Raw genomic sequence first — 13,524 nt, 5'->3', positions numbered from 1 at the left:
AGCGATGGATAAATGGTAGCCTAATATCTGTTGTGTAGCGGGAATAAACCAGTATGTCAGAAAATATTATTGATTTTAGCTCTATACAATAAGTCAATCAAACATATTAGGCTACATGTTGCTATGCAATCTTCTTACCAACGGCAAATGCATCCGTTTTATCATTAGGCAATTTTTTATTGTTTTTAAAACATATTTTTTATTATTGTGTGTCAAACACCTCCATTTCACCCAAAATAACAATATTTGCTTGTAATACAATTCTTAACCATTTTAAGTTGTGCGTACTCATGGTCTGAGATTTGAGTGGCGATAGGCACACTTTCCTTTCAAATTGAAATTTGATAAATACCAACAGTTTGTGGGAAAAATGGCGCACGCAAGGTTTAGAGTCTTTTTCGTGTGTGTGCAGATTTAATAATTGAGGCCCCCGTTCTTTTTAAGGTAAGAAGCCAAATCTGTTTGATTTGTCAATTACCGAAGTCTTAATCTCTTTTTTTTTTGTCTATATCCTCAGCTGTACATGTTTCTGTATTCAAATAAACTAGGTTTAGTGTTTCTTTTCTCCACATCCTGTGTTTGAGGAAGCTCCCTCATTTGGCTTACACCCTGATGACAAGACTGGCCTTTCACATTGACCAGAGCACAACTGTTTTCCTTGCCATACAGTAGTTGTCACTGTTAGCTGCATGTTTACTGCCATTAATGGTTTTAGACAGTGATAGCAAAAAAAGTTAAAGGTCTTGTAGAGCTTACCTTGTATAGCATAGGGCTACTTGTTGTTGCACTCTCAGGGAAAGGGAAAACTTTGGTATTTGGTGACAAATGTTGTAGGCTCTCGCTGTATGTGGAGGAGAAATAACTTCACTCCCGGAGACGGATGCATTTCTGTTTGTCATGTGACTCACAGACTGAGTAGGCTAGATCATCATGGACATTGATGGAAATAAAAATGATTTGGCATAGCTGCTATCAAAACATAGGTTAGTTTGTCATTGGGTGTAGTGTTTTCATGCATTAGGGTCTACTGGTGAGTCGTGGCTAGTTATTCTGCTGCCCAGAAGGGGTGTGAAACTCTACACAGTCACACTACAGCAAGAGGCGGGGCTGGATATAAGCTACTGTATGATATTTGTTTTCATAATTAAAATGTGCTCTTTTTTTGTTCTTCAGGAGATAAGGAACTATTCTCTATGAACTTTGTCTGAGTGTGGACTGTAGAAATGCCTCCTAGACCATCTTTTGGTGAATTATATTTGATGCCCCCCAGGATCGTTGTGGATTGCTTGTTACCAAAGGGATGATCCTGACCCTCGAGTGCCTTCGTGAGCCCACGCTCATCGCCATCAAACATTAACTGTTCAAGGAGGCCAGGAAGTACCCCCTGCATCTCCTACTACAGGAAGAGACTTCTTACATCTTTATCAGTGTTACACAGGATGCAGAGCGAGAGGAGTTCTACGATGAAACTAGGAGATTGTGATCTCAGGCTCTTTCAGCCTTTTCTGAAGGTCATGGAACCCGTTGGCAACCGAGAGGAGAAAATTCTTAACAGAGAAATTGGTAAGACTTAGGCTACTTACTACCCTGCCTCCTCTTTGTAGAGAGTAAAAAAAACTTTTCAACAGGCTTACGTTTATATTAGATATCTTCTAAAACATCATATCTGTGAGTTTTGTTTCAGGATTCGCAATATGTTTACCCTCCCAATGTGGAATCGACACAAGAACCTCCAAAGCACATCCATGGCAATCTGGACAAAGGTAGGCATTGTTGTATCAATTAAAATCAAGCAATGTGATTGTAATGTCATGATACTGCAATATGGCTAAGGCAGATCTAGTGGGTGTCAAACATCAACCTGTTTTTACTTTGTCAACACATATGCTAACACATTAATAAGCAACAAACAAAATTATCCTTATTCCTTTTCATGATAATCTCTTTCAAGGTTGTTCTCAGCCTGTGTGTGGTAATGATTATTCTCTCTTCTGTTCCTTATTTTATAGGTCAAATCATTGTAGTGATTTGGGTGATCGTCTCTCCCAACAACGACAAGCAGAAATACACCTTGAAGATCAACCATGATTGTGTGCCAGAACAGGTGATAGCCGAGGCCATTAGGAAGAAAACCAGGAGCATGCTGTTGTCCCCTGAACAACTCAAGATGTGTGTACAGGAGTACCAGGGCAAGTACATGCTCAAAGTGTGCGGCTGTGACGAGTACCTCCTGGAGAAATGCTCCCTGAGTCAATATAAGGTTTGTTGGGCCCTAGTGAGCACTGCATGTAACCAATGCATATACATTGAAGCCTAACATTAGTTCTGACTCAGGTCTATATCTTAAAGGTCCAATGCAGCCATTTTTATCTCAATATCAAATCTTTTTCGAGTAGCAATTAAGTACCTTACTGTGACTGTTTTCAATGAAAATGGTAAAAAACTACAATTAAAAACAGTTTCTTAGCACAGAGCAATTTCTTAAGCAAGAATTTGGCTAGGATTGTCTGGTAGGGGTCTGAGTGGGGAGAGGAAAACTGAAAACTAGCTGTTATTGGCAGAGAGGTTTGGAACTCTCGTTCTTATTGGTCTATTAACTAGTTTAACGCCTGGTGATGTCACCAGGCAGGCCAAAGCGCCATCCCACCACAACAGGCTGAAATTTCACAATTTCACAGTATTATTCCAACCTCATAGTGTGGAGAAGAAAAAATAAATATATACACTACCATTCAAAAGTTTGGGGTCACTTAGAAATGTCCTTGTTATTGAAAGAAAATTAAATTTGTTGTCCATTTAAAATAACATCAAATTGGATCATAAATACAGTGTCGACATTGTTAATGTTGTAAATGACTATTGTAGTTGGAAATGGCAGATTTTTAATGGAATATCTACATAGGTGTACAGAGGCCCATTATCAGCAACCAATGGCACTTTGTGTTAGCTAATCCAAGTTTATCATTTTAAAAGGCTAATTGATGATTATAAAACGCTTTTGTAAATAATATAAGCAAAGCTGAAAACGGTTGTTCTGATTAAAGAAGCAATAAAACTGGCCTTTAGACTAGTTGAGTATTTGGAGCATCAACATTTGTGGGTTCGATTACAGGCTCAAAATGGCCAGAAACAACTTTCTTCTGAAACTTGTCAGTCTCGTACAATGCTGTGAGCTACTCCCTTCACAGAACAGAGCAAACTGGCTTTAACCAGAATAGAAAGAGGAATGGGAGGCCCCGGTGCACAACTGAGCAAGAGGACAAGTACATTAGTGTCTAGCTTGAGAAACAGACGCCTCACAAGTCCTCAACTGGCAGCTTCATGAAATAGTACCATCAAAACACCAGTCTCAACGTCAAGAGTGAAGAGGCGACTCTAGGATGCTGGCCTTCTAGGCAGAGTTCCTCTGTCCAGTGTCTGTGTTCTTTTTCCCATCTTTAATCTTAAATTTTTATTGACTAGTCTGAGATATGGATTTTTCTTTGCAACTCTACCTAGAAGGCCAGCATCCCGGAGTTGCCTCTTCACTGTTGACTTGAAGAGGCGACTCCCTATTTTTTTCTTGTCTATTCTTCTTGTTGTCCATGAAGATTTATGTGCGAATCGGCATCTACCATGGAGGGGAGCAGATTTGTGACAACGTGAACACGCAGCGTGTGCCATGCTCTAATTCCAAGCTTTACACACACACAAAATACGTGGTGTCACAAACAGTGACTCACTCATCAAGATATATATTGTTGCTATTCATCCGATGGTAATGTGTTAATCTGTGATTTTTACACTTATAAGTGGTTCAGGGTGATTTACCGTGACTGTGCTTGTCTCCTAGGTGGAACGAGTGGCTGACCTACGACATGTACATTCCAGACATCCACCGGGCGCCCGCCTCTGTCTCTCCATCTGCTCTGTGAAAGGCAGGAAAGGGAAGAAGGAGGCAAGCACTCAGTTTAATCAGACACCCCAGATCTTTAAGAGTTTAAATGATACCCTCTGGCTAGAACAGTGTTGAATGGTCTTACTTGAATGACCCGAGGTGTCCTCTATGTGCATGTTGAATTACTTATCGACTTGTGGCGTGGAGCGATCATGGCTGTGTAACCTAGGCATGAAGACTGTAACCAACACCTGGGCTGAGTGATATCACCTGAAGGTCGGAGAGATGGGTTTTCGTGCCTATGATGAATTAGAGATAAATGTCTCTAAAGGCCATCCTTTGCGAGCAACCCACTTTACACCTCGAAGCTAATTAACTTGAACTAAAACATAGTCTGTTTGTTTGCCTCCTATTCTTGTCAATTCAATTCAGTACGACTTTTATTCCACAAGGGGGCAATTAGGATGTTTGTGTTGTTAGTTACAAGTACCCTATATAACATTAACCCAAGCCTGTAGGAATGCATTCACTATTCTTTGTGGAAGGATGGCCATTCACAATATGTGTGTTAGTAACCGAAGCCACCCTTTGACCATGATCCTCTCCTCAGGAGCATTGTCCACTGGCATGGGGGAACGTCAACCTCTATGACTGCACTCACACTCTGGTGTCTGGGAAGATGGCTCTGAACCTGTGGCTTGTACCCCACGGCCTAGAGGACCTACTCAACCCCATCGAAGTCACAGGCTCCAACCCCAACAAGGTAAACATGTTAGTTAGCATGTTAATATGACCACTCTATATTTCTGTGATCTTCAGTTCCTATTACAGTATAATGCCTATATTCCGCACACACAGGAAACGCCCTGTCTAGAGCTGGAGTTTGACTACTTCAACTATCCTGTCAAGTTCCCAGACATGACCACTGTGGAGGAGAATGCTAACTGGACAATATCCAGGGAGCTGGGCTTCAACTACTACCAGTCAGGCCAGGTAATAGCATACATGGATATACACTGAGTGTATAAAACATTAGGAACACCTGCTCTTTCCATGACAGACTGACCAGGTGAAAGCTATGATCCCTTATTGATGTCACTTGTTAAATCCATTTCAATCAGTGTAGATGAAGGATAGGAGACAGGTTAAAGAATGATTTTTAAGCCTTGAGACAATTGAGACATGAATTGTGTGTGTGTGTGCCATTCATAGGGTGAATGGGCAAGACAATATATTTAAGTGCCTTTGAACGGGGTACAGTAGTAGGTGCCAGGCGCACTGGTTTTAGGGGGTCAAGGACTGCAAAACTGCTGGGTTTTTCACGCTCAACAGTTTCCCGTGTTTATCAAGAATGGTCCTCCACCCAAAAGACATCCAGCCAACTTGACAGAACTTTGGGAAGCAATGGAGTCAACATGGGCCAGCACCCTGTGGAATGCTTTTGACACCTTGTAGAGTCCATTCACCTGAGGAATTGAGGCTGTTCTGAGGGCAAGAAGGAGTGCAACTCAATATTAGAAAGGTGTTCCTAATGTTTTGTACACTCAATGTGCATGGTAGCTGGTCTGATGTGATGTCTGATCCTTTGCAGAGTAAAAGAGTGGCGCGAGACCACACCTTAACAGACAGTGATAGCGAGCAGCTGAGACAGGTGTGCAACCGAGACCCCCTGTTTGACCCCCATTTTTTAAAGACACTTCTTTCAAAAATGGAGAGTGAAAGAAAATGTACTCTGAAAGTCTTCAGTCACCTTTCTGTGAACTCTTGTGGGAATTGAATCCTCTTCTACTGCAGCACTTCTACCAATGTAATAGTGGTGAAGTTACTGTTGTTTTTCTTGCTCTTAGATGTATTGCCTTCTGAAGGATTGGCCAGCAATAAAACCAGAGCAAGCCATGGAGCTGCTGGATTGTAACTATTCAGACCCAATGATCCGTGACTTTGCAGTTCGGTGCCTTGAGAAGTACTTGACCGATGATAAACTCTCTCAGTACCTCATTCAGCTGGCCCAGGTAGGATTTATTTGTCTTTGGCTTCCAGAGTGACTTTCCTATCACGTTTCTTTGATTGTTTGGACGGTTGTCAAATATAAAATGTCATAATGACTATAATCTCCATACTCTCTTGTCAGGTTCTGAAATATGAGCAGTACCTTGATAACCCACTGGTACGATTTCTGATGAAAAAGGCCTTGACTAACCAAACGATAGGACTTATTTTTCTGGCACTTAAAGTGAGTTACTAATAGTAACTTTACTGAGTCAATTCCATTACTTTCACAGAGTTAACTAATTGCTAATGCCCTATAACTCATCCACTTTCACTGTCCATTATGTGCCCTAGGTCTGAGATGCACAATAAGACGGTGAGCCAGCGGTTCGGCCTGCTCTTGGAGTCCTACTTCCAGGCCTGTGGCATGTACCTCAAGCACCTATGCAGACAGGTGGAGGCCATGGAGAAACTCATCAACCTCACTGACATCCTCAAACAGGAGAAGAAGAACGAGACTCAGAAAGTAACCCAGCACTCCCTCTCTCTCCAATACACTCAGGCTTATTGTGCAACATGATGATCTGTTAGAGAATCTCTGTGGTTTCAGCTTACTGTTCCGCGTTTCTGTTTCATTTCCGAAACTGACATCAGTGGCTCTGTTTACCTAATGTTGTGATTACTAGGCTTCACATTTCAAATAGGACATCTATCTTCACAGCTTGCTCTGTGTGGCCCTTGCAGGTGCAGATGAAGTTCCTGGTGGAGCAGATGAGGACGCCAGACTACATGGATGCCTTGCGGAACTTCACCTTCCCCCTCAACCCTGCACACCAGCTGGGAAACATACGGTGGGCATGCCACACTGGCACTCCTGTGCCTTACCCACATTCTGTATATAGACACTATTGAAACTGTAGATGGGGCATTCTGTTTCAATGGCTAAAATGGTCAGCAATCTCTCTTAAATGGCCCTAGTGGGAATATTACATTAATTTGATCTAAGAGAGAGAAGGTAACCGTTCTAGTTCCCCATCATAACGTTCTGCTCATGCATGAAAATGTGAAATGTCATCGGTAAACCGATTGTCAACCAAAGTGCTCAGCCGCTGGGCCCCTCAGTGCGGACGACTTGCACTCTAACACTGTTCATCCAATTGATCAATGAAATTAATGCAGCTGCATGTGTTGCTTGCACCTTGTAAAGTGCTCTGACACCCCCAGGCTTGAGAAGTGCAGAATCATGTAATCTGCCAAAAGGCCACTGTGGCTCAACTGGGAAAAGCCTGACATCATGTCCGAGCTCCTCTTCCAGAACAATGAGATCATATTAAAAAATTGAGATGTAATGTTGTACTGGATCAGTTTGGTTAAATGGATGGAATGTATTTAAATTCTGCCATGGCACACTGAATATGACTTTGTTTGTTTCAGACCTGCGACAGAACATGCTAACACTTCAGATCATCAGAATCATGGAGAACATTTGACAGAACCAGGTTCTAGACCTGAGGATGTTGCCGTAGAACTGCATGTCTCTAGGTGACCGTGTGGGGCGGAGCTCTCACGTCATGCAGATCCAGTGTAAAGGTGGCCTGAAGGGGGCACTACAGTACAACAGCTCAGAACTACACAAGTGGCTCAAAGTCAAGAACAAAGGAGAGATGTGAAGAAACTATATGTCGTTTGGTCACTTTCCTTCACAATTGTGTTGGTTTGAAAATCGTAAATCATAGTGTGTCATGGCTCAGATTTGACATTGTAACTCTGTATGTAGGTATGACCTGGCCATTGGCTTGTTTACCTGATCCTGTGCTGTGTATTGTGTGACCACCTTCATCCTAGGCATCGGTGACAGACACAACAGTAACATAATGGTGAAGGACGATGGGCAGGTAGGACCTGAGTTCTCAACAAGCTATTGTCATGATTTTTTACTACTGATTTAACAAATGGACTGATATCAGTATCTACTGCTAAATCAACCATTTTCAACATAGACTATATATTTCAATGGCCAAATTTATGCTTGGGATGGATTTTTTGAGGCTAGAGAATTCAGAGGCAACAAGGAGAATGGTATGTACTGATTCTTCTGCATTTTCCCTCCTATTCTGTTTCTCAGGTTCTAGGAGATGTGCTATAAGGCCTACTTGGCCATCAGGCAACATGCCAACCTCTTCATCAACCTGTTCTCCATGATGTTGGGCCCCCGGGATGCCTGGGCTGCAGTTGCCTACATTGCCTACATCTGTAAGACCCTGGCACTGGACAAGACTGAACAGGAGGCCCTGGACTACATCATGAAGCGGATGAATGACGCCCACCACGGCGGCTTGACCCCCAAGATGGACTGGATCTTCCACACCATCTGCCAGCACGCACTCAACTGAGCCCAGGCAGGGATACCTTCACCCAGCCCAGACCTGCCAGACACAAACATCATTTGTAAGAAATAAAAAAACGTTCATATTCAGCTTCAAAAGTGACTTGAAATGTAATTGTTCTGAACCACGTTTGTATGTTGAAAACAACGTTGTCATGGCCATTTGATATATAGCACGGAGTGTTAGCACAGGGAAATCCATACCGATTGTGAATGTTAAAATAATTTGGTCATCAAACAAGTCTCTTTACAGAAGGAAATTCTAAGAAATGTGTCAACTTATTGGGCTATACATTGGTGTAAAAGGAAATAATCATTTTGATGTGTAAATGGTGTAATTGTTATTTAAGAACAAGGTTCAAGGGTCATCTTTGTTACTCCTCTTTATTTAATACAGTACTTTTATTCTGACAGGTTTATAGAGATATTGAATTATATTTTTAATATACTGTATTTTATTTTGTCATTACTATCAACAATGCTAATATGATTGTATTTATTTCGCAGTCATCTTGCATGAGAGTTGGTTAAAATAATATTGTTTTAGTCATTCTGCTAAACAGTTGTAAAGAAAGTTTGATGCTATAGGAACAACTAATAATACTTCTAACCAGTGACATCTGCATTATTAAATACAGTATACTTCGTGTTTCAGTTTGTTCCTCAGTTAAATACTTGCATTGTATCCAGACTGACTAGAATTATTTCAGAGTTATGTGACAGTGTACAAATAAACTTCTCAGTTAAGTACTTGCATTTGTGGATAGTGTGTTGCTTTACAAAACAACAGCACCCAGCACAATTTAATTCATTTAGTTATTTGTTTTTCGTATCAAATGGCTAAACAGTCAAGATGCACTTTGACAAATTTGAAGGAATACTAAAGCAAGATTGAACTGCATTGTCAAAAAGAGAAAATAAAAGCATGGTCATTTTTTATTTCAAATCAGCAGGTGTGCTTATGATACAAATGCACTATACAGCATGCACTTATTTTTTCCCCAGCAAGTCTAAATCACTTAAGCCCTCCTCTACCACTGGCAAAGGTGTTGGGCTTTTTTCCTGTGCAGGCCTCAGGGTTGTTGGGGGGACAAACTGCTTCCAGGGCTTGGAGGGGCAGTGGAAGGGGCTCTCAGCAGCAGTGGTGGGGGCCACAGAGGGCAGGGCTGGCTCTGGGTTAGCCATGGTCACAGCAGACGGGCTGCGCTCCTGAGACTCCTCTGATGACTCCTCTTTGGCTGAAGCAGTAGAAGCTTGGGTTGTTTTAACTTCAGCAAAATTGTTGAAGTTCCTCAAGGGAGACCAACCAGGAGGTCTTCTTCTAAAGACGTCCTGTGAATGGAAAGATTTTTCTTGTCAAAATCCTCCATCATTTAGCACAAATCCCCAAAATGTATTGCTACACATCACTACCCTATTCATTTATCAGATTTTCTGAGCATCATTAATATGCTATAGTAGTACTGTTTGCACAATGTCTCACAAAATTGTCAAGGGGACCCGGTGCACATTCCACATTTGCTTCTGCAGTCTCATGCCTCCAAGGTGCCACATCTACTGTGGAATTGCAGTGAGCGAGTTCCTAGAGAGATAGCATACAAGATGATAGCGATGCCAGGGACAAGCATTCATGATACAACACATGACAGTGAATTATTGTGAAATGTATTTCATTTACATACAGAAGTATTACAACACCAGAATCATATATTAGATCAAATACAGTAGGTTATTTAAAAAATACTATGAGCTCTAATGTAGTTTACCACATCAGGATCTGGATGACATTCGTCGTTCAGCTCTTTGTGGTCTGCTTTGGAGCAATTGCTTTTCCTCATATCGAACATCAGTCTATACCTGAATCCAGCAACCACCTGAGAAGAGCGTGTGAAAGAAAGTAGAAGTTATTCAAATACAATAGTTTGAGCCCCCCCCCCCCCCCACTCAGTGAACTCTGGAATGACACTCCTAACACAAACAAGTGCATTGTAGTCCAACGGTCACAGCCATAAAGATTTCGCCACACGCACCACACCTCCCAATGCCAGAACCAAGGTGATGATTTGGTGTGTATTTCCATTGTTGTTTGTCATTGTTGTAAGGCCCAATACCCCCGATGCCAACTGGTTACGCTGTTACCTGATTCACACTATAGAGCGCCAACCGTACAATGCTGGCTCTGATATTTTCTTTTCGCAAGTTCCTTTCCAGCATGGGTTCCGAATCTATGGTGGATGCGTAACCAGGTCAGCCCTGTCCTAGTTCAGCTCAGCATGATTTGACTTGGTTGGGCCCAAAAGTGTGAATCAGGCTTGAATTGAATTAGGTGTTTAGAGTCATGGTGCTTAACCTTCCAGCAGGGGGTGTAGTTGGCTAGACTTTGTAATGTTTAATAACTCCCAGTGAGATTTGCAACTGATTTACATGTACCTGTCTAGTAGCGAAGCCAACACTGTTCAGGATGAAGTGGTGGCTGGAGTCAGAATCAGCATTGAACCTGGTGATGGAGTATGTCAAGGGATCCTTCAGGTCTTCACTCTCCACATCAATCTCCCTAGGACACCCCAGACATGTGGTCCGTTCAGCAACAACAGGGGCCTCCACTGGAAGTCAGAGAGGGTTGTCAGTATCACAGTTTGTCTCAGCTGCTCAATAGAAAATTATTTTAGCCACATTTTTCCCAGAATGTTTGGGTGATTCCAGTCACTGTAAATACATATTCTGCAGCATGAGTCATTCTATGGTCAATATTTATTGGGTTGTCTAGAAATAGACTTGTCGGTGTTGTATGGCTTGGTCTACTTGGTGTGAAGTGAAAAACTAACCACCTGGGTCACAGAAAACTGCCAGGACCTTTTTATCTGTCTCTGACATGTGGACTGTTGCCTTACAAGGCCTTGGCACCTGATAAACAAAGAAAAAGTGAAAAAAAACTTTCATTGCAAAGAGATGTAATCAAATAACAATGCATTCTTCACCTAGTGAAATTATTAAAATGTACAGTTACCTTGTTCCCAGTAGGGAGGTAGTCACAGTCTCTCCAGACTTTGTCTCCCCCTGCTGGACAGTCAGTGACCCTGCTATTGAATTCCACAAAGTACTGAGTGCATGAGTCATTCTGAGCCTACAAGAGAGGAACGCAATACTGGACTGTGACTCGGTGTAGGAATGTTCGTATGCCCTCTTCAACAACAGAGTGAACTCAAGATGTATACAAATAGGACAGGTTAAATAACTACATATAAAATTACAATATTCTCAATCACTAAGCCACCTACCTTTGAGGACTCCAGAATCTGGTAGAGTGCTAGTTGATTTCCATAAGGAAGCTTCTGATTATACTTGACTAGGGCCAAGTCCACAGCTGCCTCCACATCTTTGTCATCACAGAACGCCAGGACCTGCTCTGGCTCCAGCTCCTGCCCCTGTCCTGGACCCCAAAGCTGGAGAGAGAACACCACCAGCACACACAGTCTCACTCCAAGTTTCATAATGAATATATGTATGTCCCAGGTCCAGAGAGAATAAAATGTGAGACCAGATTTCGTTCCCTACTGGACTCCTACCTCTGAAATTATTGACTGTAGTCTATTCGCCTACACAAACCTGTTCAAATAAAATGAGACTGTGCCCCCCCAAAAAAGAAAGCCATCCAGGCAGTCCCAGTGACAGCAGAGTAAATGTTTACTTATCAGCTGTCACCACCATGCCTGCGCTCTTTAAAAATCAATACCCTTTTCTGAGTTGTAGAGAGTTTATGGCATGCAAGAAAAATAATGGACATGTTTAAGTAGATATTATCCTCCTACAGTCACTTGTTGTGATACCAGTCTGTTTGACACATCTAAAAAGATCCATGCATGACTGATAACAAACTATGTAAGAGTCAAGTGTACGAGTCAACTGTGTTAGATTCACGTTCCTGAGGAGGGTTTATTTTCCTGTCTCCTCTATAATGTAAGGAATTAAACCTATCTTACTGTGCTGTGAATGTGCTGGTAAAATGACACATTGTCCCAAATGAATTACCTGTAGTAGCCACTTCATATCATGCAATGACTATATCAAAACCTTTTGGTCTAATGAAAATTAATTGTCTATCCCTAAAGTAAACATAAATATAAGTTTAGTTTTAAGTGGGTGTCATACGGTAATACAATAATAAAGGTCTCTGCTATTTAGATGTAAATGGGGAGGGAATAAGACAACCTCTCTACCACAATAAAGACTTTGGAAGGGTAAATATGACGCCTAACCAGACACTTTCCAAGCCTGACCTGCATTGACACTGCTGCAGTACTGTGTATTTTAGGAGATACTTTGTCCCTCTCTACCTTTGACCCTGATTGCCTCCAATGCCTGCCTACGCACAGTTTGATTTCCCCAGCTCAGCCATTCCCAGAAACCAACTACAACTCTGGTGCAATAAAAATACAAATGCAATCTTTGATTAACCAATGGAAAACATATTTTCAATTTAGAGGCTAACATCTTCAACTCCTGGCTAATGCAAACAAGTAATTGTCATAAGAAATGCGAATTCAACAGACCAGATGGGCTGGTCCCTTTTTGACCTAGTGGGCCGTGGGGGGGGGGGGGGGGGAAGAAATTGACCGTTTCTTTTTCTCAGAAATACCAGAGACGATTTCTGGTACCAGTCCGTTCTGATTCAACATATGACCTTTACATGAACCAACCTATTTTTAGGCTATGATTTTAGGTTAAAAAAAAAAATTATTTTTATTTAACCAGGTAGGCTAGTTGAGAACAAGTTCTCATTTACAACTGCGACCTGGCCAAGATAAAGAACAGCAGTTCGACACATACAACAACACAGAGTTACACATGGAATAAACAAACATACAGTCAATAATACAGTAGAAAAAAAGAAAAATCTATATACAGTGAGTGCAAATGAGGTAAGATAAGGGAGGTAAGGCAATAAATAGGCCATGGTGGCGAAGTAATTACAATATAGCAATTAGACACTGGAATGGTAGATGTGCAGAAGATTAATGTGCAAGTAGAGATACTGGGGTGCAAAGGAGCAAGATAAATAAATAAATACAGTATGGGGATGAGGTAGTTGGATGGGCTGTTTACAGATGGGCTATGTACAGGTGCAGTGATCTGTGAGCAGCTCTGACAAATGGTGCTTAAAGCTAGTGAGGGAGATATGGGTCTCCAGCTTCAGTGATTTTTGCAGTTCGTTCCAGTCATTGGCAGCAGAGAACTGGAAGGAAAGGCGGCCAAGGAGGAATTGGCTTTGGGG

At 41.8% G+C, this 13,524-nt stretch overlaps 1 protein-coding gene and 1 pseudogene across 2 annotated transcripts; one reads left to right on the top strand and one right to left on the bottom strand.

Annotated features, from left to right (window-relative positions):
- The first annotated feature begins 970 nt into the window (after positions 1 to 970).
- On the top strand, positions 971 to 8,705 carry LOC106584230 (phosphatidylinositol 4,5-bisphosphate 3-kinase catalytic subunit alpha isoform-like; annotated as a pseudogene). The gene is made up of 12 exons (XR_014382271.1): positions 971 to 1,763; positions 2,010 to 2,260; positions 3,833 to 4,005; positions 4,475 to 4,640; positions 4,736 to 4,870; positions 5,469 to 5,615; positions 5,725 to 5,889; positions 6,009 to 6,110; positions 6,221 to 6,392; positions 6,611 to 6,717; positions 7,301 to 7,761; positions 7,992 to 8,705. The product of XR_014382271.1 is annotated as a phosphatidylinositol 4,5-bisphosphate 3-kinase catalytic subunit alpha isoform-like (transcript).
- Positions 8,706 to 9,170: 465 nt separating this feature from the next.
- Positions 9,171 to 11,877, bottom strand: LOC106584303 (kininogen-like). Its single transcript, XM_014169387.3, has 7 exons — positions 11,531 to 11,877; positions 11,260 to 11,376; positions 11,081 to 11,156; positions 10,683 to 10,855; positions 10,019 to 10,126; positions 9,736 to 9,834; positions 9,171 to 9,584 (listed from the first exon to the last, which is right to left on the bottom strand). Exons 1-7 carry the CDS (start codon positions 11,741 to 11,743, stop codon positions 9,243 to 9,245), a joined length of 1,128 nt encoding a protein of 375 aa, XP_014024862.3. The 5' UTR covers positions 11,744 to 11,877; the 3' UTR covers positions 9,171 to 9,242.
- Between the last annotated feature and the right edge of the window lie 1,647 nt (positions 11,878 to 13,524).

Source organism: Salmo salar, chromosome 23 (assembly GCF_965601325.2).
Source record: "Salmo salar chromosome 23, fSalSal1, whole genome shotgun sequence".
In the NCBI taxonomy this organism is placed as follows: Eukaryota; Metazoa; Chordata; class Actinopteri; order Salmoniformes; family Salmonidae; genus Salmo; species Salmo salar.
Note: the sequence above shows the minus strand (reverse complement) of the source record. Positions and strands in the feature narration are given on the sequence as shown.

What these genes read in the sequence shown, in the direction of transcription:
- LOC106584303 (XM_014169387.3), bottom strand. Translation starts at nt 11,743, where the DNA reads ATGAAACTTGGAGTGAGACTGTGTGTGCTGGTGGTGTTCTCTCTCCAG. An exon ending in TTGGCTTCGCTACTAGACAG is followed by an intron (nt 10,127 to 10,682) that starts GTACATGTAAAT and finishes CGCTCTTCTCAG; the next exon opens with GTGGTTGCTGGATTCAGGTA. An exon ending in CGGGTCCCCTTGACAATTTT is followed by an intron (nt 9,585 to 9,735) that starts GTGAGACATTGT and finishes TTCCATTCACAG; the next exon opens with GACGTCTTTAGAAGAAGACC.